A 22079-nucleotide genomic window follows, 5' to 3' on the forward strand; every position below is an offset into this window, starting at 1 on the left:
GCTTCCCTGACTCTCTGACTTCACCCAGTCCATGCAGCCAGGAACCCTGGCAGGACTTGGCAAGGGGGATCCAGCAGTGCTTCTTCTTCTGCTGCTGCCTCATCCTTTTCCCGCATGTTTGGCTGAGGCTATGAGAACCAGACCCGGCCAGGCCTCTGCCTGCGAGCAACCAGTTCCCCAAACGCAACATCCTGTTCCCCGCCTCTCACGGTTTGGTCCTCTGGCTATAGATTTCTCAACTTGCCTTTCTCGGGCTTGGAACCAGCAGCCGTGTTTGGGAAGTGTGGTGTGGCCCTGGATGTGCCGGACTGGATTCGGTAATGGACTGGATTAGGGTCAGCAAACCGAAGCTCAGTCCAGACAAGGCTGTTAGTGGGTGGTTCTCTAGACTGGATGGATGGGAAGTTGCCTGCTCCTGATAGGGTTACCCTCCCTCTCCACTGATGTTGCTTGAGGCTCAGGTGGCCTTTGGTGGTGCAGAGTGCCTTCCATCAGCTTTGGCTGGGGGCCCAGCTCTGCCCCAATCTGGACGGGGATAGCCTAACTTCTGCCGTCTATGTAACCTCTAGGATAGTTCAATGCGTCATATGTGGGGCTGCCTCTGAAAACGGTTCAGAAGCTTCAGCCGGTGCAGAATTCAGGCAGGCTGCTTACTGGGGCAAGACAGTTTATACATAGTGCACCAATCCAGGCCCGGCTGCATTGGCTGCCAATTAGTTTCTGGGCCTAATTAAAGTGCTGGTGATAAACTATAAAGCCTTGAAGAGCTCAGGACCACCGTGCCTCAAGGACCGCCTCTCTCCATATGAACCTACCAGGATCCTGTGATCATCTGAGGCCCTTCTTTGAGGTCCAGAGGGTGGCAACTTGAGAGCAGGGCCTTTTCTGTGGTGGCTCCCCGTTTGTGGAATGCTCTCCCCAAGGAGGCTCTCCTGGCACCATCATCATATAGAATTCAAAAACATTCCTCTACAACCATATAATAAGCCTTTTGCTTATTAAAGTATCTATAGCCTTTTAGAAGTGGGTGGGGTGTTTTTAGGATATCCCCCCCCCCGCTCCATTTTGGGTTGCCCTGGGCAAGAAAAAGCAACAAACAGATGTGATTATTTAATTCATTAAAAGTTTCTGCCCAGCCTTAATGTTGACCTTTCCCTTCCCAGTTCGCTCCCTCGATCCGGCCTTTCCTGCAGACCATCGCCATCAGCCTCGTCTCCTTTGGGGAAAATTACAAGCGCCATGTGTCCGGCATTGGTGAGTGGTGGGAGGCGGGGGAATGGCAGGCATATCTTGGCACATCGACAACATGGGAACGGTGTTCCTTTCCCCTCCCTGTAATGCGTAGGTGCCTCCTTTTCCCAGGCCAGTGGGTCAAAATGCTGTTCCTCTCACGTTATTTGTATTACAGTATTTTGACCGTGTGGTGTCATGTTGGACTAGGACCTGGGAGAGACAGGGGTTCCAATCCCGCCTAGACCATGGATGAAGTTCACTGGGTGACCTTGGGCCAGTCACTGCCTCTCAGCCTAACCTGCCTCACCAAGGTTGTTGTTGGGATTAAATGAGGCTGGGGTGAGATCCATGTACAGTGGTACCTCAGGTTAAGTACTTAATTCGTTCCGGAGGTGCGTTCTTAACCTGAAACTGTTCTTAACCTGAAGCACCACTTTAGCTAATGGGGCCTCCCACTGTTGCTGCGCCACCGGAACATGATTTCTGTTCTCATCCTGAAGCAAAGTTCTTAACCTGAAGCACTATTTCTGGGTTAGTAGAGTCTGTAACCTGAAGCGTATGTAACCTGAAGCGTATGTAACCCAAGGTACCACTGCCTTGAGCACCTTAAAGACAAGAGTGGGCTATAAACAAATAAATACGTGTATAAGACTAGGTTTCCCCCCTAAAATATAATGTAAAAAAATAGGGGCGTCTTATGCACAGATACATCTCTCCCCCATTTTCTTAAATCTTAGTCCCCTAAAATAGGGGGCATCTTATACATGGGGGCGTCTTATAGATGGAAAAATAGGGCAGTTACCTCAGGAACCTCAGGTTATGTTACCCTTGGGTAACATAAACTTCAAGTTGCAAAAGCAGCAAACCCGGAAGTGTTATGCTGCGCATGCATGCGCAGAAGCGGTCTCTCCAGTTGCGGAAACTTCGGGATACGGCCGGACCTCCAGAACGGATCCTGTTCGCAACCAGAGATACCACTGTATTTTGAAGTATAGGCCAAACGTCTCCCAAGGGCAGAAAAGGTTGTCTCAAGTCAGGAAGGATTCCAATCGCTGTAGAAGCAGTGGAACAAGCGCATTTTTGCAGCGCATAAGCGCCACAGGCACATCCCCGCTATGCGTAGGAAGTCCAATGTCTCTGGAAAATGTGTCAACGCTTGACCTCACTCTCTGCTACTAGCAATGAGCTTCGTGGTACCACCTATTTTTATTTTTCTCTCTCCTGCACTAGACACACAGGGGGATATAATAATGTGGGCAGCCCCTTTCTCAAAATTCGAAGCAGAGGTTTTCCCCTGAGCCGTCACCCAACCCCTTTGATCTCCCTCTTCTTCCTCTTTCTCTCTCTCGTGCTCCCCCCCCCCCCAATTCAGGTGTGGCCGCCAGCTCTCTCTTCACCAGCGGGAAGTTTGCTATTGACCCCGAGCTCCGTGGGGCAGAGTTTGAGCGCATCACTCAGAACCTGGACGTGCACTTTTGGAAGAGCTTCTGGAACCTCACCGAGATGGAGCTGCTGGCTGTGAGTCCTGCCTCAGACGACAGGAGGTCGGACCTACTGGGGGGGAGAAGGGACCTTGGATGGGAGAGAGACTCTGCCTGGGTCGGGGGGGGAGGCTTGGAGGAGGCATGATCAGATGATAGGGAGCGTGAGGTGAGGCAGAGGTTGTGGGAACTGTGAAAGATGGACGGAGGGACAGGTTTAGCAGAGGGGGGCACCAATAGCAACAAAATGGGCTGTCCAAATTGTATGTATACCTGAAGGAGCGTTTCCACCCCCATCGTTCAGCCCGGACACTGAGGTCCAGCTTTGAGGGCCTTCTGGCGGTTCCCTCATTTTGAGAAGTGAGGTTACAGGGAACCAGGCAGAGGGCCTTCTCGGTGGTGGCACCCGCCCGTGGAACGCCATCCCGTCACATGTCAAGGAAATAAACAACTACCTGACTTTTACAAGACATCTGAAGGCAGCCCTGTTTAGGGAAGTTTAGAGAGTCAGTGTAGTGTAGTGGTTAAGAGCAGTGGACTCGTAATCTCGTGAACCGGGTTCGCGTCTCCGCTCCTCCACATGCAGCTGCTGGGTGACCTTGGGCCAGTCACACTTCTCTGAAGTCTCTCAGCCCCACTCACCTCACAGAGTGTTTGTTGTGGGGGAGGAAGGGAAAGGAGAATGTTAGCCGCTTTGAGACTCCTTAGGGTAGTGATAAAGCGGGATATCAAATCCAAACTCTTCTTCTCTTCTTCTTCTTCTTCTTCTTCTTCTTCTTCTTCTTCTTCTTCTTAATGTTTGATGTTCTATCGTGTCTTTAATATTCTGTTGGAAGCCACCCAGAGTGGCTGGGGAAACCCATCCAGATGGACGGGGTATGAATAAATTATTATTATTATTATTATTATTATTATTATTATTATTATTATTATTATTATTATTATTGATGCAGCACTGTTCCTGCCCTGCATGCTGCGTACCTGGTCCCTTGCGGGCCACCTCTGCCCTGGATATTCCCACGGGGAACTGCTCTTTGGATATTCACTCCTAGGGCTCTCACACAGCTTCTGCCCTCTCCGCAGTCCCTCGCCAGCATGGCCTCCTCCCAGGTCCGGTTATCCCGGGCGCTGCTGGTGCCACCACACTCCTTCGACCTGCCTCTGGTTGCTGACCCCCAGCTGACAGTCACCATCACCCCCCCAGTTGCCCACACCGGACCAGGAGCCGTGCAGATGAGACTCATCTCCCACGAGCTGCGCGAGGGACAGGTAAGCAGCTGGGAACAGCCGCGGGTTGGCTTGAGCTAGGGTGGATGCGCAGGGTCAGACCCCGTAGCTTTGAGGCATGTGGAATCCTGGGCTTTATTTAGCCTCTGGGTGCGGCCCCTCAGACCTCTCTCCCTGGCCCTTGGGGCTCTCCCTAGGCCACGCCTTTCACCAGCCCTGCCACGCCCCCTCAAGGGCTTTTGCCTTGCTGGAATTTGTCCTTCAACAGCACCGATGCCTCTTGCATGCCTGGATGGAAAGCTATTGGGGGGGGTCTGTCATTTTGCATGGCTGGAATGTATCGTCACATCTACGGCACAATTACACACGCCACTTTTGCATCCGGTCGCAGCCACCCCGAGAAGATTGCCTGCAAGGGAACTTGTTCCGCAGGCTGGAAAAGCTTCTCCAGGCGTATGGTCTCATCACGTGGCCAAACCGTTCCCGGACGGGACCCTGTCTGAGTGGGACTGCTCTGTAATTGGATGCCGTCCCACATGCCAGTTTCCCTGACTGCAGGAAACCCCCGGAGTCAAGGACAAGGGAGCTGGTCTGTCCTTCTCTCTGACATACAGCTTTTTAACCACTCTGCTGCCATTCAGAACATAGGCCAGCAGCCCATCCTGCCCAGCACCATGTTCTCATACTGGCAGACCAGATGCCTCTGGGAAGCAGACCCAAACACAAGAGCGCTCGCCTTTCCTGTGGTTTCCAGCAAATGTTGTTTTGGTCATTGTCTTTGTTGCTGGTGGTGCGTTTAATTGTATGGCTTTCATTGTTAGCTGCTTGAGGCTTTTTTTAAGCAGAAAAGGCAGCATATACAGTGGTACCTTGGTTCTCAGATTTAATCCATTCCAGGAGTCCTTTTGACTCCTGAAACGGTTCAAAAACCAAGGCACGGCTTCCGATTGGCTGCAGGAGCTTCCTGCACTCAAGCGGAAGCCGCGCCCGACGTTTGGCTTCTGAAAAACGTTTGCAAACTGGAACATTCAATTCCAGGTTTGCGGCATTCCGGGGCCGATTTGTTCAGGAGCCAAGCCATTTGACTACCAAGGTACCACTGTACACATTTAAAATAAGCGCCTCGTTTTCAGTGCTCCTGTTCAAAGGTTACCCTGAAACTCAGACTTCTGTCCTTCCTCCTCCCCCTTTCCCCCCTCACATCCCTGTTACCTTCCTCCGGGGTTTGATCCTGGCTTGCAGGACAAGAGCGAACCAGGGTTTGCTGCAGACGACTAGGAAAACTGTGGTTTGCCTCAAATCAGGAACCTGGGGCAGGGGGGAGGGCAAATTCCATGTTCCGCAACAGTTAAGGGTTACCCAAATGCAAAATTCATTTTTTATTTAAATGGAGGATCATTCAACCATCCAATTCCCTTCTTGCAGTCTGGAGCAACAGATTCCAGGAATGTGTCACAGCAATCTTGTTTGTCAAGAGAGTCCTTTGAGATTTTGACAGCTCCGGGGACTGGTACCGCCGGGCGGCGGCAGGTGGATGCCAGCTGGGCGCCTCTTGCCTCTCGGGGCCTGGCACGGCACCCACGACCGCTTGCTTTTCCCGTTTCCAGGACAGCGAGGAACTCTGCAACCTCATGCGCCCCGAAGGCCCCCTGGCCCTGGAGTTGCGCTGGAGGACCAAGCCGCTACCCCGCTCGCCTTACCTGGTGGTGCATTTCCACGGCGGCGGCTTTGTGGCCCAGACCTCCAAGTCGCACGAGCCCTACCTGAAATCCTGGGCTCAGGAACTGGGCGCCCCCATCCTCTCCATCGACTACTCGCTGGCGCCGGAGGCTCCCTTTCCTCGGGCCTTAGAAGAGTGTTTCTATGCCTACTGCTGGGCCATCAAGAACTGCCACCTGTTGGGTGAGAAAAGGAGGGCTGGGGGGAGGAAGGAGGTGGGGGCCAGAACTGGGCCTTGGCCACAGTGGCCTGAGAGGAACCAGCTGCTAAGATCCTCCTTGGAAGATCACAGGAAGCTGCTCTCTCCTGGCTCTGACCATCTGTCTGCCTAGATCAGCTCCCATCTTTAGGGTTGCCATACAGCCGGGAAAACCAGGACATGTCCTCTTTTGCAGGGCCAACATGCCCATTCGGGCAGATTTTTAAATTTTAAAGGAAGTGTCCAGGTTTTTCGGGCTTAGGCGGCTTGGACTGTTCTCTTTTTTGCTCTTCAAGATATGGCAACCCTAGCAGCTTAGAATCATGGAATGGTAGAGTTGGAAGGGACCATGTCTATTCTCTAGTCCCTGCAATGAAGGAATCTTTTCCCCCAATGTGGGACTCTCACTCGCGACCCTGAGATTAACTGTCTCACGCTCTGCCAACTGAGCTTTCCCAGGAATGACCCTGACCATTGGCCATACTGGCTGGGAACAGAGAGTCAAGGCGCCTCTGGGGCAGGGGCCCAGGTTCCCTCCATCCTTGCCCTGTGCCCAAATCTCAGATAGAACTCGGTTTCCCAGGTGTCCTTCCAGAGATGGTAGGAGGGACATTGCACATGCAGAGCTGGAGACCTCCAGATCTGAATGACATCTCCCACTAGCGCCCCAGCAAGCATGGCTCCAGCAAGCAACATCGGGGGGGGTGTCATATTCAGTGTAAGGTCTACTCTGTGTAAATGCCTTGTTTGCATAGAGCTAATAGAGCTAAAAATAATAATAATGAAAGCCTTCTACCAGCTTTTGCCCCGCTTCCGGCGCACAACGAGTTTCCAACGCCAGCCACTCAGCCAGGCTTCTCTTGGGGCTCACAGCCAGGGCTTCCCATGTTGCTTTGTTCGTTGACTTATTATTTCATGAAATTTATGCACCGCCGGGCTGTAAAAGTAAAAATTAAATCTCAAAGCTGTTTACAGAAAGAGGGAAGCAATCAAATTACTGTTGCGAGCAGTCGAAAGCTGCTAATTAAAGCATTTTTGAAAAATAGTAATAATTAAAAATCATGATCAACGAGAAAAAGATTAAAACACGTATCATCAGTCTGGATCAGTGGTTCCCAATTAGCTAAGTACTGTGAAACTCCTATTTTTTCAAAAACCAAGCCAGGGACGCCCGCTGCTTTTGAAAAACGTTGATACCTCTATGGTAGTTTTCTGTTATGTCCCACGGAACCCTTGGGGTCCACAGACCACCAATTGGGAACCACTGATCTACATGTGCCTAAAGAAAAAGGAAGTGTGGGCACTGGCACTGCCCGCGGTGTCTGGCATTCAGAGAGGGTTCTGCTGCTGGGTTTTGAAAAAGAGCCCTCTGCCCTGCTTCCCCCGAGTGGTTCTGACCTCTTTTCTCTCCCCCGCCGCTTGGCAGGTTCCACAGCCCAGACGGTGTGCCTCGCGGGAGACAGCGCTGGCGGAAACCTGTGCATCACGGTCTCCATGCGGGCGGCCGCCTTCGGGATCAAGATGCCAGACGGGATCATGGCGGCGTACCCGGCCACCCTCATGCAGGTCTCGGCCTCGCCCTCCCGCCTCCTCACCTTGCTCGACCCGCTCCTGCCTCTGAGCGTGCTGTGCAAGTGCCTCAGTGCCTATGCCGGTGAGGGCAGGGGGTGCTCAGGGGACAAGAGGGGTATCACTCCTGGCGGGCAAAGGGAAGCGGTGGTTGAAGGTCGTAGGGTTAGTTAAGCTTGGCTGTGTGGTCGGCTGGCATCTGTCTGTCTCGGGAGACCACGGAGGACTGCGCCTTTGGGAGTGAAGTCAAACCATTGGAGAGTTACAGCGCCTGCTGTGGCTGTTGAGCCTGATAAGGGAGTGACATGTTTTGTTGCAGCTGGGGCAGAGGAAGGCGTCCCGTTGTGTGGCTGCATGCTTATTCTCACTGCGCTCTTCCCAGCGGTCATTTCTGCTCTGGCCACTACTGTGGATGCACGACTTGACTGCTTGTCTCCAGGCACGTCTGCAAGGGATTCCCATGTGGCAGAGTTGACACTGACAGACTTCCTGTCTCATTTGCAGACATCTTTGAAATACAGAGTTGAAGGCATCTGGCTTCAGACGCACTGTGGCGTTTCTGCTGCTGCTTTTAAAACGCAAAACTGTTTTCTCTTTATTTCACCGCAGCCCCGTAAGGCAGCTGTCAATCCTTGTATAAGATAGATAGGTAATTTATTACGGTCGGAGACCAGCTTATAAAACACACTTGGGGGTACAGTCACAGAAGGAAAACAAACAATGTACAACAATAAATTAGGGACACAGGTGGCGCTGTGGGTTAAACCACAGAGTCTAGGACATGCCAATCAGAAGGTCAGCGGTTCGAATCCCCGCAATGGGGTGAGCTCCCGTTGCTCTGTCCCTCCTCCTGCCAACCTAGCAGTTTGAAAGCACGTCAAAGTGCAAGTAGATAAATAGGTACCACTACGGCGGGAAGGTAAACAACATTTCCGTGTGCTGCTCTGGTTCGCCAGAAGCGGCTTAGTCATGCTGGCCACATGACCCGGAAGCTGTACGCTGGCTCCCTCCGCCAGTAAAGCGAGATGAGTGCCACAACCCCAGAGTCGGTCATGACTGGACCTAATGGTCAGGGGTCCCCTTTACCTTTACCTTACAACAATAAATTTAAAATTAATAAACGCGATAAGCGTATAGACACTTGAAACTTTAAGATAAACTACCGCAGGGAGCTGACCCAGATTCACCCATGGAACCGAGTTTGGGGATTTTCTTAACAAACTAGTTTGAGTCGGGAGATGGTCTGCGCCTACAGATCTGTACACAGAATCTGGCGACCATCCGGGTCGTCTTCTGATCTTTGCCTAACCGGAAAAGGTCGAATTTTTGCTTTTCCGGGAGGTCAGCGAGCCTCACCAGTAGGCAGCACATATACTAAAACTTGTACAGTGGTACCTCGGGTTAAATACTTAATTTGTTCCGGAGGTCTGTTCTTAAACTGAAACTGTTCTTAACCTGAAGCACCACTTTAGCTAATGGGCCTCCTGCTGCTGCCGCACCGCCAGAGCACGATTTCTGTTCTTATCCTGAAGCACTATTTCTGGGTTAGCGGAGTGTGTAACCTGAAGCGTATGTAACCTGAAGCGTATGTAACCCGAGGTACCACTGTATAAGACTTGTACCCCGAATAAAACCAGAAAATGAAAGAGGTGGTGAGGAGTACTGCGAGAGGTGTAGGAAAGGGAGCCGGAAGGTTATAAGGGCATGGCAAAAATCTGGGTGTGTTTGTACGGTTTTAGGGAACCCGTCTCGTCCTGACTGTCTGGGTTTCTTTCCCCCCTTTCCATTCCAAGGGATGGAGCCAGAACAGTGCGAGTCTCCCACCCTGGAGAAACTGAGCCCCGTGAACATGGTGCGCCGAGACACCACCATGCTCTTCCGAGACTTGCGCCTGGGAGCCTCCTCCTTGTTTGGTTCCTTGCTGGAGAACACAGGCAAGATCAATGGGGCTGACGCCCCGATAGGTAAGAAGCAGCCCTCCCCCATCTCTCCTCGGCCTCGCCATCTTTTCTTGCTCTTCATTCCCCGCCGTCCTCTGACCCATCTTGTCTCTGCAGGGCGCTGCCCTTCTCCTGGGGCCTGTGGGGCTCCTGCCGGTGCCCCCTGGCCCAGCTGCTGGCGATGCTGTCCCTGGCGCGGCTCTTCCGATTGCAGGGCCCGACTCTTACTAACCCGGCAGCTGGTAGGAGCCGCCTCCTGCCCCTAACGGCATGCAGCGCTGCTTGAGGCGAGGAGAAGGGGGCAGTGCTGTATCAACGCCCTTGCTGGCCAGCCCCAGGGGAGGGTCCTGCGGCTGGCACAGGGTGGCATGTGCATTGGCATCGTCTGAACAGGGTACAGAGCTGCTGGCTTGGGGTGTTGTTGCTGCTGCTGCTGCTGCTGCTGGCTCGGCATGGCATTTGTGGGAAAGAGCTAGATAAGGCTTTGGAGACAGGGAACCTCAGATTTTGCACTGCTCTATTCTCATTCTGCAGTATTGATTCTGGCATGCTTGCATGCAGAAATCTCAGCTTTTCTCTCTGCATTTCACTCTTTCCCCCCAAAAAAATTTTTAATTGATTTTTCCATGTATTTAAACAACTAAACAAACAAATAAACATAGATCTTAAATGTAATAATTCAATTTTTCTTTACATTGTTGGGTGACTTCCCCGACTCCCCCAGGCTGAGTTTCGATGTATATCATTGTAACAGTTTTCCAAAACTATTTTCACATATAATTTACTTAATCAATTAACAGCTTTCTTTCTTCTCATTTTTACTTTAAACATATTATTCTATAACATCACTTGTTTAAATTCTAGGCCAATCTGGTACTTGCAAGTATTTCTATTTATCTTAGCATATTTAGCTACCGTATTTTTCGCTCTATAACACGCACCTGACCATAACACGCATGTAGTTTTTAGAGGAGGAAAACGAGGAAAAAATATTCTAAATGAAACAGTGGATGTATGATTTTTATGGTTCATGCTGTGGCCACAGACATGTGATCTGACAGTGAGTTTGGGGTAGCCCAATGCAAAAATCCTGAGGATCCATGTGGATCCGTGCTTTGTAACCACGTTTTAAGTGGGGAGGGAAGGAAAAGAACTCAAGGGACAAGGAGCTTTTCCGCGGGGAGGAGGGAGGGAAAGAGCACTGTTGCTTTAAAGGTATACTTAAGGTATTTGCCCTGTGCCTGGGTTTTTTTTCCATTTAACAGTTTGCAGCCTTTTCCTTCCGCTCCTTGTTTTGAGGCGGAATAGATTTGAGCAAGTGAGGAGGACTTGGGTTGCAGGGGATTCGCCATTAGCTGTGTAAAAGTGCTCCTCCTTGCAGCCTGAATGATAAGCAGCCACCAGCAGCAATAGAATCGAGCACAACAAAGCGGTAGGGGCACTAGGACCCAGACAATGCTCAAATCTATCCTGCCTGAAAACAAGCTGCTCCATCCCAGCCGATCAGCTGAGACGCGGGGGGATTTGCGAAGTTTTCCCCTCTCCCTCATGCCCTCCCCAGCCTTTTTTTTACTTCCTGGTTTTCACTGCGCTGGCTCAGAGCTCGAGGTTGGTTTTATTTTGCTGCTGGTTGCTTAAATTTTATCTTTCCTGCCGTCTCTCTGCAGCCTCATTTCTCTGTTTAGAGAGCGCGCAGACCTTTCCCTCCTCCCGTGTAAGCGGCTGCTGCCGGCTTTGCTGCTATGGCTCTCCTTCCCTCCCTCCTTCCTGGCTCCAGGTCGCTTTAAAGAAAGCAAAGTGAGAGCCTCGTAGAGCGTGTAAGTGGCTCCCGCTTTGCCTGACTGACGGCAGCCATGGCTCTGATCCGTGCATTCGCTCCTTAACACGCACAGGCATTTTCCCTTACTTTCTCGGAGCAAAAAAGTGCGTGTTTTGGAGCGAAATTTACGGTAAATAGTCTTTAAATTTCTTCCATTCCTCCTGGTACTCCTCCTCCTTCTGGTCACGGACTCTTTCGCTCTTTTAACGGTTCCATGAATCTGTAGGTTGAGAGGGAAAGGAAAAAGAGTTTGTTCACTCAGGCTGGATCTACACTGATCTGTAAACACTTTTAAAAAAGTAATATAGCTCTCAATGCAAATCTCCATTGACGACAGATCGCTGCTCTATAGTGCCCTCTGGTGTCATGTTTTTATAACACAATTTTAAACGTTTTAACTGAGCAGTGTAGATTAGTCCCCAGATTTCCGGTTTTGATGACCTGAGCCAAATTGGACCATTGTTTCTCTCTCTCCTCTTCGTCCCCCCAGCTGCCACCTCACCTGCTGCACTGTTGAGGGCTAGAACCTTGTTTCCTTTCTTTCTGCCGTCCCTTCAGGCAAGAACTGAGATTCTCAGAATTCTGCAGGGGTTTCTGTGTCCTTTGTTTTTAGGTCACATTCCTTATGGCAGCTGCTGCTTGGGAAAGTCTCACCTGAGCAAATTGACAGTTGCAGCCTGTTACACTGGGCCAGCATCGCATGCAGCACAATCCCTGTGCAAAACAGCCTGGCATTGATTGGCAGCTGCTCACGCCAATGGGCCTCAAGGAGGCTGCCTTCCTTCCCATCATTGGCTGACTCTTTCCCATGGCGCACGCTGCTGGGAAAGGGAGCAGGAAGGGGAGAAGGGGGATTATGTTTGCATCCTCACAGGGAAGCAGTAGAGCCTGTGCTTCTTTGTGCAGAAGGTCCCAGCTTCAACCCTTGGGATCACCGGGTAAAAAGATCTTTGCTAACAGGCCTGGGAAAGACACTTGTATGGGGCTCTGCAGAGTGACAGCTGGGGAACTGAGCTGGGTTGGTGGGTCGTCTGTTTGGGCCAAATTCAGCTTTCCATGTTCTATGCAAAGGTGTCTCTGGTTCCACTTTAAGAGGCAATCTCTGACGATCGCTGGGAATCACAGGCAAGGAGAAACGGCTGTTGATCTCAGGTTATGCTTGTAGGCGTCCCATGGGCAACTGGCCAGTCCCTGTTAGTACAGAGTGCTGGACCAGATTGGCTCTTCTCTTCTTCTACCCACAAAGCAAGCTGTGCCCTTGTTTTGCACAGAGACTCCCACTTTTGTGCATTAGTCTGGATTTTTGGAGGTGTTATGTCAGGCATGTTCAAAGTCTGTTGCAGCAATTTATTTTCTGGGGGGAAATCCTAAAAAACCATCAACGACCTCAATCCTAAAAAAAGGTTAAGAACTTTGGTTGCCTTTTTGGTCGGCCGTCACGGCCCTCCACTTCATCAAATCTGGCCCTCCTTGAAAAAGGTTGAACACCACTGTGGTAGAGGATGGTGATTTTAATTTGTATATCAGTCTTTCATGCGAAGATTTCAGAGCAGTTCACAGCATGAAATACAGACTAAAACCACAAAGCAGATAATCAGTGTTATAATTTATTATTATAATAATGGTTTTATAACTTGCTGGAAGCTGGCCAGAGTGTCTGGGGCAGCCCAGTCAGATGGGCAGCGTATTATTATTATTATTATTATTATTATTATTATTATTATTATTACAACAAAATAAATCAAATTCTCCTCCCACAAACACATTTAAAAGGACATGGATTGGCTAATTAAACAAAGACTAGGGAGAAGAGGAATGTTTTTGCCTGGCGCCTAAAGATAGGCAATGAAGGCGCCAGACGAGCCTCCCTGGGAAGAGCATTTCACAAATGGGGAGCCACTGCAGAAAAGGCCCTTTCTCATGTTGCCACCCTCTGGACCTCTCATGGACCCAAAGAAGGGCCTCAGATGAGGATTGCAGAGTCTGGGTCAGTTTATATGGGGAGAGGCGTCATGGAACTTTGAAGTGTCAGGCATAGCTCTAATGGCTTTAGCCCAAACGTAGCAGAGTTTTCCTGCACAGCGAAGAAGCTAGTCGAGGTGGAAATGACTAGTCAGCTAGACTCAGAATAACTATTTACAGGATTTATTAAAAGGAAAAATAAAACCAGCAGAGTTTCTGCATACAAAACAAAGCAAAATAAATCCTTTCTTTCTCTCTCATACACAGCACTTCTACTCCTACTCCTAACACACCTAACACCAAACTGTGCTAGCATTTCTAGATAACAGAGTTGAGTGCTGGTCGTTAACCAATCAGAGTAAGTAGTTTCTAGGTCAAGCAGACCTTGGCTTTCTGCCAAGAGTAAATTGACACTGCCTTGAGTTAATTGTGTGAATTGTAAGTTCCCATGAGAATCAATTAACAGAAACTGAACAAGGCGGTCCTTGAGATATTGTGGTTTGTTTGTTGTTATTGTTTAGTCGTGTCCGACTCCTCGTGACCCCATGGACCAGAGCACGCCAGGCACTCCTGTCTTCCACTGCCTCCCACAGTTTGGTCAAACTCATGCTGGTAGCTTCGAGAACACTGTCCAACCATCTCATCCTCTGTCGTCCCCTTCTCCTTGTGCCCTCCATCTTTCCCAACATCAGGGTCTTTCCCAGGGAGTCTTCTCTTCTCATGAGGTGGCCAAAGTATTGGAGCCCCAGCTTCAGGATCTGTCCTTCCAGTGAGCACTCAGGGCTGATTTCCTTCAGAATGGATAGCGCGGTTTGTTTACAAAACTGCAAAGAACCATGTGATAGCAAGGAGGAGGCAGTGGGGGGGGAGCATTTGGGGGGGGGTCCTAGCCAGGGAAGGTATGGGGAGATGTGTGGCGTGGACAGGTAGGGCAGTGTGCTCCCTGCAACAAGAGGACATTCTGCCCCCTTTGTAAACTGGAGCATTTTACCGCAGTCCCCAGGGGTGCTTCCTAGATCAGGTGTTGCTTTCTCTCCTCGGTATCGGGTTTTGCAGCAAGAAACAGGAAACGAAAGCAGCTGTGGGCCGTGACCACGGAGGGGAAGGGAGCAGGTTTATTCTCATTCACCCTGTTGTTGTTGTTATTGAATTGGATTTATGTACCGCCCTATACCTGGAGGTCTCAGAGAGGTTCACAGAACAAAATCAAAATATAAAACCACAAACTATATAATCAAAATAAAAACAACAACCCAATAACCACCTCTCCCCAAACCCAGAAGCTGCTACTGTGTGTGCACAGAGAGGGAGGGAAGAGTTATGGTGTGAACATTGGCTCTAGGGAAACAGTGAACGCTGGGATTTGTGCTGAGAGGGGCAACGACGGGTCTCACTGTGGTCGAAACTGCACTGTGAGGCACTCACTAACCAGTCACTCCCCACCCGGCACACAGAGCCTGTGAGGAAGAGCATCTCCGAGGTGGGCCTCAAATCCAAGTCACTCGCCAGCAGCAAAGAATCCCGCAAGAGCCAGACCTATCAGAACCTTTCCTGTGCCTCGGATGCCTCTCCAGCCCAAAGCCCTGCCCAAAGCCCCACCCCGGCCCAAGACCCGGACCCTCCGGCAGCCAGCTTCTTCATGAGCGACGGCAAGCACGAGGCGGTGCCCCCCAGCTACGACGGCACCCTGACCTTCCCTGACGGCTTCCAGCCTCTGCGCTCCGACCAGCCGGCCACCTGCATGCCCCTGGAGCTGTCGCCCATCGTCAAGAACCCGTTCATGTCGCCGCTGCTGGCGCCGGACGCGATGCTGAAGGGGCTGCCGCCCATCCACATCGTGGTGAGTGAGGCTGCGGGGTAACAGTGCCCATCTTGGCCCCCTGTCCAGTGGCTGGGCTAGCTTGGGGCTCGCGGGATTCGGGAGGTCAACAAGTTTCAGAGGCGGGTGCTAGGGTCAAGTCAACAATAACTCACAAGGTGTCAGCGAAGTTCAGACTTCATTCAAAGAAACAAAACAGCTCGGGCCTAGTGAGCCTGGTAATTCTCCCTAGTAGGTCTTGTCCCAATGAGGCAGTTGCAAAGGCTTTGCACCGCTCTCTAAGCCTCCTCATCCCCCAGGTCCTTCCCTCGCAATCTGGAAGGATTGGGGAGCTGGTTGCAGCAGGAGTGGGGGACTCCATGGATTCTTCAGTGGCTGGTCTCATCTCTGCCTCCTGGCCACCTTCCTCTCCTGCCTCTGATTCTGGACTGCTCTCTGCCACAGCCTCTCCCTGCTCACTAAACCCTGTTAACTCTCCAGCTTCAGACACCTTCTTTTCCCAGTCTTCTCCTTCTTCCCCCTCTGACCACTCATTGTCGTCCCACCACCAGTCCCCGGGCTCTGAATCTTCTTCCCCTGGGGGTGCCCTGGGGGGGGGGTCCCCAAATGATGCCTCTCACCGCTCTTCTGCATCCAGCCAGTCCATGACAACAGGATACAAAAGTTAGCCGGCCGACCTCCCTCGGGCTTCACAAAACTGCGCAGTTGGTTGGCAGGGTGTGGGGGAACAGGTTTCAGCAGCATGTGTTAAGGACGCCTTTGCCAGGGACTCCCATTGGCTCCAGTCCCGGCTAGGGGCCGCTGGGAGTTGGGGTCCCAAACACCTAAAAGTCACCAAGTTGGCAAAGGTTGTCTTAAGGGAAGAGGCTGAGGTGCTAGGGAGTTCTCTGGGACGGCGTGGGATGGGGAGAGATGCAAGGGAGCAGCTATGTTGGGCATTTCAGCATCTCTTCTCCAGAAAACAGCCTACCGGATGCCTCAGGGGGAGAGTCACCCCTTGGCATGATGGGAATATCCTTCCATTCATCAGATGGCCAGGCAAACCCTCTGCAGGAGTCTCCTATCTCTCACCCTGTCCTTTTGACTTTCCTTTGCGCCACCCTCCTCTGGACCCCCACATCTCCCACCCCACCCACACAGCAATTGGGCAGGGTTGTCACAGGTTCTCCACCCCCTGGTTTACAGGTGGCAGCCCAGAGCCGCGCATTCACTCTGCCTCCCTTCCCTGCCTCTCCCTAGGCTTGCGCCCTCGACCCCATGCTGGACGACTCGGTGATGTTTGCCCGGCGGCTCCGAGCGCTGGGGCAGCCGGTGACTCTGCGGGTGGTGCAGGATCTCCCCCACGGCTTCCTGAGCCTCTCCCAGCTGTGCCGCGAAACCCGCCAGGCCTCTGCCCTATGCACGGAGCTCATCCGGGACATCCTGGTCCCCCAGGATCCGGCCACGCAGCAGCCCGCGGCCCCTGCCTCCCACCGGAAGCACCGGAAGCTGGAGAGGACCTCCCACAGCACTGGGGCTGCCGCCAGCCAAGCCACCAACCACACCCCCACCCAGGAGAACAGCGCGGCGACGGCCGCCGAACAGGAGGGGCCAAACGGCGCGGCGGTGGGGAGCGGTGCAACACCCAACGCCCAGGCCAGAGCAGCCCAGGAGCACCAGGAGGGCAGCAGGTCCCCCGAAGGCCAGCAAAGTGGGGTCACAGACAGGTCCACACCCGCCTCGGGTCCCGGCCCCTCCGACGGCACGGTGGGCAGGGGGGTGGGGGCCTGACCCCTCCTGCATCACTCGAACCACTCTGTTTGAGAAGGTGTGGCGTGGCTTCGTTTTGCAGTGGAAATCCCTCTTGGTGCTTTTTTCTATCTGCCCACTCCTGCCATTGGTGGGTTGCGGGAGGCAAATGTCCCGTTGCTTCCAAAACCCGGGGGCCAGTTGCCCCGTATTCTCCGTTTTTATACATGTTGGAGTGTTTTTAAAAGGGCAGAACCCCGCTGCCGATGGGTCCTGGCAGTCCTGGAGTTTATGCGCCTCCTTCTCGCCCACGGCCCCTTCCACAATCCTGCTCCTTTCTTCGCACACCAGCAGCCCCCCCCCCCCACATGCCTTCCTATGCACATAACACCCCACTGCCGCCAGAGCACCCCCAAGGACGATCTGTGCTGGGGGTGCGACTTGGCACAGATGAGCACAAACACTGACCTCCCTTCTCCTTCTCGGGAGGAAACGGGGGAGCAGGGCAGCTTCCCAGTTCTTGCAGGGCTGCCCAGCCCCCTCCTCTCCCTTGCACAATAAGCATAAAATCAGCCACTGCCCAGTCCCAACCCTCGATGGGGCGTCCCGGCTGCCACTTCTCAGTATTCACTTTTGTTCTTGGGGGACGCATTCCACCACACTGTGACCTTCCTGTCCTCCAAACTCAACAAGCTCCCCCCACTTGCCTTTCACTGTTGTTGCTGCTGCTACAAACCAAACCGGGGGGGGGGGGGGGAGGGAGAGAAGATCTGGGTGCTTCTACCCTGCTGAAAAAGGGCTGTGGTGTTCCCTCCCCACCTGCAAGGGATGTGGCGGGGGGCGGGGGAACTATTTTTGTAAATAAAAGCTGGTTCGATTTTGAACGACTCGTCCTCTGTCCTTTGGATGTGTGTGTCCATGTCCCTTCAAGCAGTCCTGGTAAGGCTGAGAGAGGCGCCCTTGGCCACAGCAATATTGTGCTAATCAAGGCAGCAGTAGCACAGGTAGTGCGTACGGAGAGTGAGGAACCTTTGCGCCTCCTGTTGTCACTGAACTACAACTCCCATCAGCCCCAGTGAGTGGGCCCCATGGTCCAGGGGTACTGGGAGTTGTAGTGCAGCAGCAGCTGGGGGGCCAAAAGTTAGTCTGCATGGCACCTGGGATATGAGATTCCTGCATTTTGGGGGTGGGGTGGGCTAATTGGCCCTTGAGAGTTCCTCCTAACCCTACGTTTCTACAAAAAGCAACTACCCTATAGCATTTTGTCTAGAAGCATCTAAAGGTAAAGGGACCCCTGACCATTAGGTCCAGTTGTGGCTGACTCTGGGGTTGCGGCGCTCATCTTGCTTTACTGGCTGAGGGAGCCGGCGTACAGCTTCCGGGTCATGTGGCCAGCATGACTAAGCCGCTTCTGGCGAACCAGAGCACTGCACAGAAACGCCGTTTACCTTCCCGCCGGAGCGGTACCTATTTATCTACTTGCACTTTGAGGTGCTTTCAAACTGCTAGGTTGGCAGGAGCAGGGACCGAGCAATGGGAGCTCACCCCGTCACGGGGATTTGAACCACTGACCTTTTGATTAGCAAGCCCTAGGCTCTGTGCTATAACCCACAGCGCCACCCACATCCCCCTAGAAGCATCTAGCCCACTGTCATCTCCACTGACTAGCCACAGCACTGCAAGGTTTCAGGCAGGGGGTATTGTTCCCATTCCAACCTGGAGATTTTGGGAATCTTCTTCTTGTAAAGTGGATTCTCTGCCACTGAGCTACAACCCTTCCCCTTGGGTTTGGGCATATCTGTGTGGCCTGAAAGATGGAGAGGAGGGGGAAGAACTGGATTTATAAAGCTTCCATGCCTAGTTGCCTGAAAGGATCACTCACCCAGCAGTGATGCAACTTACAAGGGTGGTTATAGGCTGTAAAAAGGCCCTTTCCGACTGAGTCAGGCCTATGATTCCTTCTAGGCTAAAGCTCTCCTTCGCCTTTCAAGCAAAGGTCTTCCCTAGGGGTGGGGAGATGTGGCAGGGATCGAAGCTGGCATCTGCCACATGCGTTTCTCCCCACTGGAACAGGGTGGAAGGTTTGCAGCCCTAAGGAATTGCACAAGCGACTTCTGCCTTGCAGAAGGGCTGCAACCGCCGTGCCTCTGCATGGCATGTAGCAATTCGAGGGTTTCTTTGGAAGAGTGGGCTGTGAGAGCAACTGGAGCAGGGGAGGTGGGGGGGGGGGTCGACAGGCTTTTGGGGCAAGGGGAGGTGCAGGAACACCCAGTTCTAGCGATTGAGAAAAGGGGATGGGTTTTCACAAGGCACTGCAGAATTGAGCCAGTTCTCAACCACAGAGCATACTGTGCTCAAGTCTGCAGCAACTTCTGGGTCCCTTGGGTTGGGTCCTCAATAAAAATCAGACCTTCATCATTTGTGCTGGAGTGCTGCTGGCTGAGCCCCACCAGAGGTCCAGAGGGCATCTTTGGCTCTCCTAACAACCAGCCTTTGCTGGGAATCAGGCAGATTATAGCACTTCAACTGTCATGGCTGCCCCCAAAGAATCATGGGAGCAATGCTTCATAAACAACAGTTCCCGGAATTCTCGGGGGGGGGAGCTATGTACTTTAGATGTATGTGTGAATGTGACCCAAGTCTTGTGTTTTACACCTGCCCTGCAAACACTTGTAAGGATAGGCTAGAAAGAGATCTCAGTGGGGAGACGGAATGGGAGGAAGGATGGTGGGGGAGGGACGCCTATAAAATCCTAGGGCCAGCTGCCATGCAGTACAACCTACCTGTAGTAGGTTAACCCGAAATGATGTCATTGGCCAAAGGTCACCCGCAACCTTTGCAGTTGAGTGGCAATTTGAGCCTCATCTCTCAAGCCCTAGGGAAATACTCTTAACTCAACAATGCTGCCACAATCACCTGTCATTCTCTCAGTTCTGTGCAGCAGTGCAGTTAGGTATTTGACAATGGGCAGACTTCTAGCATCTTAAAAAGCAGAGACATCACCTTGCCAACGAAGGTCCGTATAGTTCAAGTAATGGTTTTCCCAGTAGTGATGTATGGAAGTGAGAGCTGGACCATAAAGAAGGCTGATCGCCAAAGAATTGATGCTTTTGAATTCTGGTGCTGGAGGAGACTCTTGAGAGTCCCGTGGACTGCAAGAAGATCAAACCTATCCATTCTGAAGGAAATCAGCCCTGAGTGCTCACTGGAAAGACAGATCATGAAGCTGAGGCTCCAATACTTTGGCCACCTCATGAGAAGAGAAGACTCCCTGGAAAAGACCCTGATGTTGGGAAAGTTGGAGGGCACAAGGAGAAGGGGACGACAGAGGACGAGATGGTTGGATAGTGTTCTCGAAGCTACCAGCATGAGTTTGACCAAACTGCGGGGGGCAGTGGAAGACAGGAGTGCCTGGTGTGCTCTGGTCCATGGGGTCACGAAGAGTCGGACACGACTAAACAACAACAACAAGACTTCAAGTCAAGAGGGCAGACCGTTTTTGCCCTAGCCCCAAATAATGCCACATTATTTTCTCCTGGAACGCAGCCTCCGCCTGTAATAACAAATAACAAAGCTCAAAATGTGTTAGGGGTCTATAAACATCTTACGAGTGCAGAAGTCCCTGTAAGGGATTTGACTGGTGTTAACACATGTTGTGCATACACATATATATTGCTCGGCTTGCCAGGTGTCCGTCCTCTTGCATTGCAACAAAAATAGATTGCAGGGTTCTGAACGGCTTTTGTCCTAGTTATATCGAATCCAGGATTAAAATAATAAGCAATGTGTTGGCATAAGGACACTGGGCTCTGATGATTAATTCTCTCCTCCCCGTCAGAGGTCATGTTAGCTCAAGATCGGTGTGTTGCAATGTCCTTTCCTTCCTTCCTTCCTCTCTGGCTGTTGGGATCTTCTGTTGTGCTCAGAAAAGTCTTCTACAAGCAAGGTTATTATACTTTAGTAGGCAAGGCAAAGCAAAAACCTCAATTTAATGGGAAGATTAGTCTTTGTATTTTGCTAATTACAAAACTCTCCCAGCCCACACAACCTGCTTTTCATTCTGAGAGCCTCATTAGTGTTTTTAATATCCCCCTCTCCTTAAATTAAATAGAGTCATAGAATTGGAGAGTTGGAAGGGATCCTGAGCATCACCTATTAGTCCAACCCCCTGCAATGCAGGAAAATGCAGCTGTCCCATACAAGGATTGAACCTACATCCTTGACATTATCAGCACCACACTCTAACCAACTAAGCTTTCCAGGCTGCTGCATATATTTGCTGGTAGAGGTCCTGTACTCCTGGCAAGCAAAAGTTGGGTCCAACTGTTTGGCAGCTAGTGCAGGACATGGAGCAAAGGGAAAGGCAAGGAAATGGTATTTCAAAGAACCATTGACACAGCAGTGCTAGATTTCCCCCACACAGTTGAGGGGGCACCAAATGGAGAAGACCCATAACAGAGAAAATCCATTTGGGAGCACCAAATTTTGGCATTCTGCAGGGCGCCATATGATGGAGAGATTACCAAAGTCTTCCCCTGCTTTTCCTGAGACGGGATCTAGTTTTGATCTTTTTGTCTCCCCATATATTAACTGTACAGTACTATTTCTTAGCACGTAACATGTAGCGTTTTATTCTTTCGCATTTTCCTTTAAAGAAATCTGATTTGATGTTGTCATTGCTGTCCTTTGATCGTTTCAAAGTTTTTTTAAAAAATCCTTTAAAAACAAAACAAAAACATGTTGCAACAGATTTAGGGCGGTGCAGGTGGTTCCCCACACAGGGCGTCAAACTGAAGAGGTGCAAAATAGCAGTAGTAGTAGTAATGCTACCTATTTAGGGTTACCAGACATCCCCGTTTCCCGGGGACAGTTCCCAGTTTTGCGAATAAGTCCCTGGACAAATTCCATCCCCGGAATGTCCCCGGATTTCATCTAATGTCCCTGGGAAATGCAGCAGCGGCAGTCTCAGCAGCCTGGAGCAGTTGGCTCTGGTTAGCTTCAGGAGCTGCTCGGAAGTCCCCATGTGATGGTGATGCAGGGACTTTAAGATGCAGCTTCCGGGCTGCCTCCACCTTCCCTGACCCCAGCAACTAAGCTGTGAAGGGAGGCTTCACGCTGCCTATCGGAGCAGCCTCCCATCTCCTACTTGTGTGCAAGCAGGAGCAGGCAGGGATCTCTCAGCTGTGAAGGGAGGCTTCACGCTGCCTATCAAAGCTTGCGTGCAGCAGGAGGGGCAAGGATGTCTCAGTTAGGCAAGGGGAAGCCTCCCTTCCCAGCTGAGGGATCCCTACCCCCTCCTGCTTGCACACAAGTAGGAATGGGATTGGGGCTGCTCCGATGAGAAGGGAGGCACTGCGCTGCCTGAGAGATCTCTGCCCCCTTC

The 22079-nt window shown here is 51.7% G+C and overlaps 1 protein-coding gene across 4 annotated transcripts in view; it reads left to right on the forward strand.

Annotated features, from left to right (window-relative positions):
- Positions 1-17580, forward strand: part of LIPE (lipase E, hormone sensitive type) — a 29121-nt gene extending 11541 nt beyond the window's left edge. For all 4 annotated transcript variants that reach the window (XM_081200237.1, XM_081200236.1, XM_081200238.1 and 1 more), the window contains 8 exons: positions 1164-1254; positions 2606-2751; positions 3798-3983; positions 5549-5843; positions 7286-7513; positions 9222-9392; positions 14604-14989; positions 16208-17580. In XM_081200237.1, coding sequence (XP_081056363.1) covers positions 1164-1254; positions 2606-2751; positions 3798-3983; positions 5549-5843; positions 7286-7513; positions 9222-9392; positions 14604-14989; positions 16208-16738 — 2034 coding nt within the window. In that variant the 3' untranslated portion in view covers positions 16739-17580. The remainder of the gene's footprint in view (positions 1-1163; positions 1255-2605; positions 2752-3797; positions 3984-5548; positions 5844-7285; positions 7514-9221; positions 9393-14603; positions 14990-16207) is intronic.
- Positions 17581-22079: the final 4499 nt, after the last annotated feature.

This window comes from Podarcis bocagei (genome assembly GCF_964188305.1).
Source record: "Podarcis bocagei genome assembly, chromosome: 7".
Classification (NCBI taxonomy): domain Eukaryota; kingdom Metazoa; phylum Chordata; class Lepidosauria; order Squamata; family Lacertidae; genus Podarcis; species Podarcis bocagei.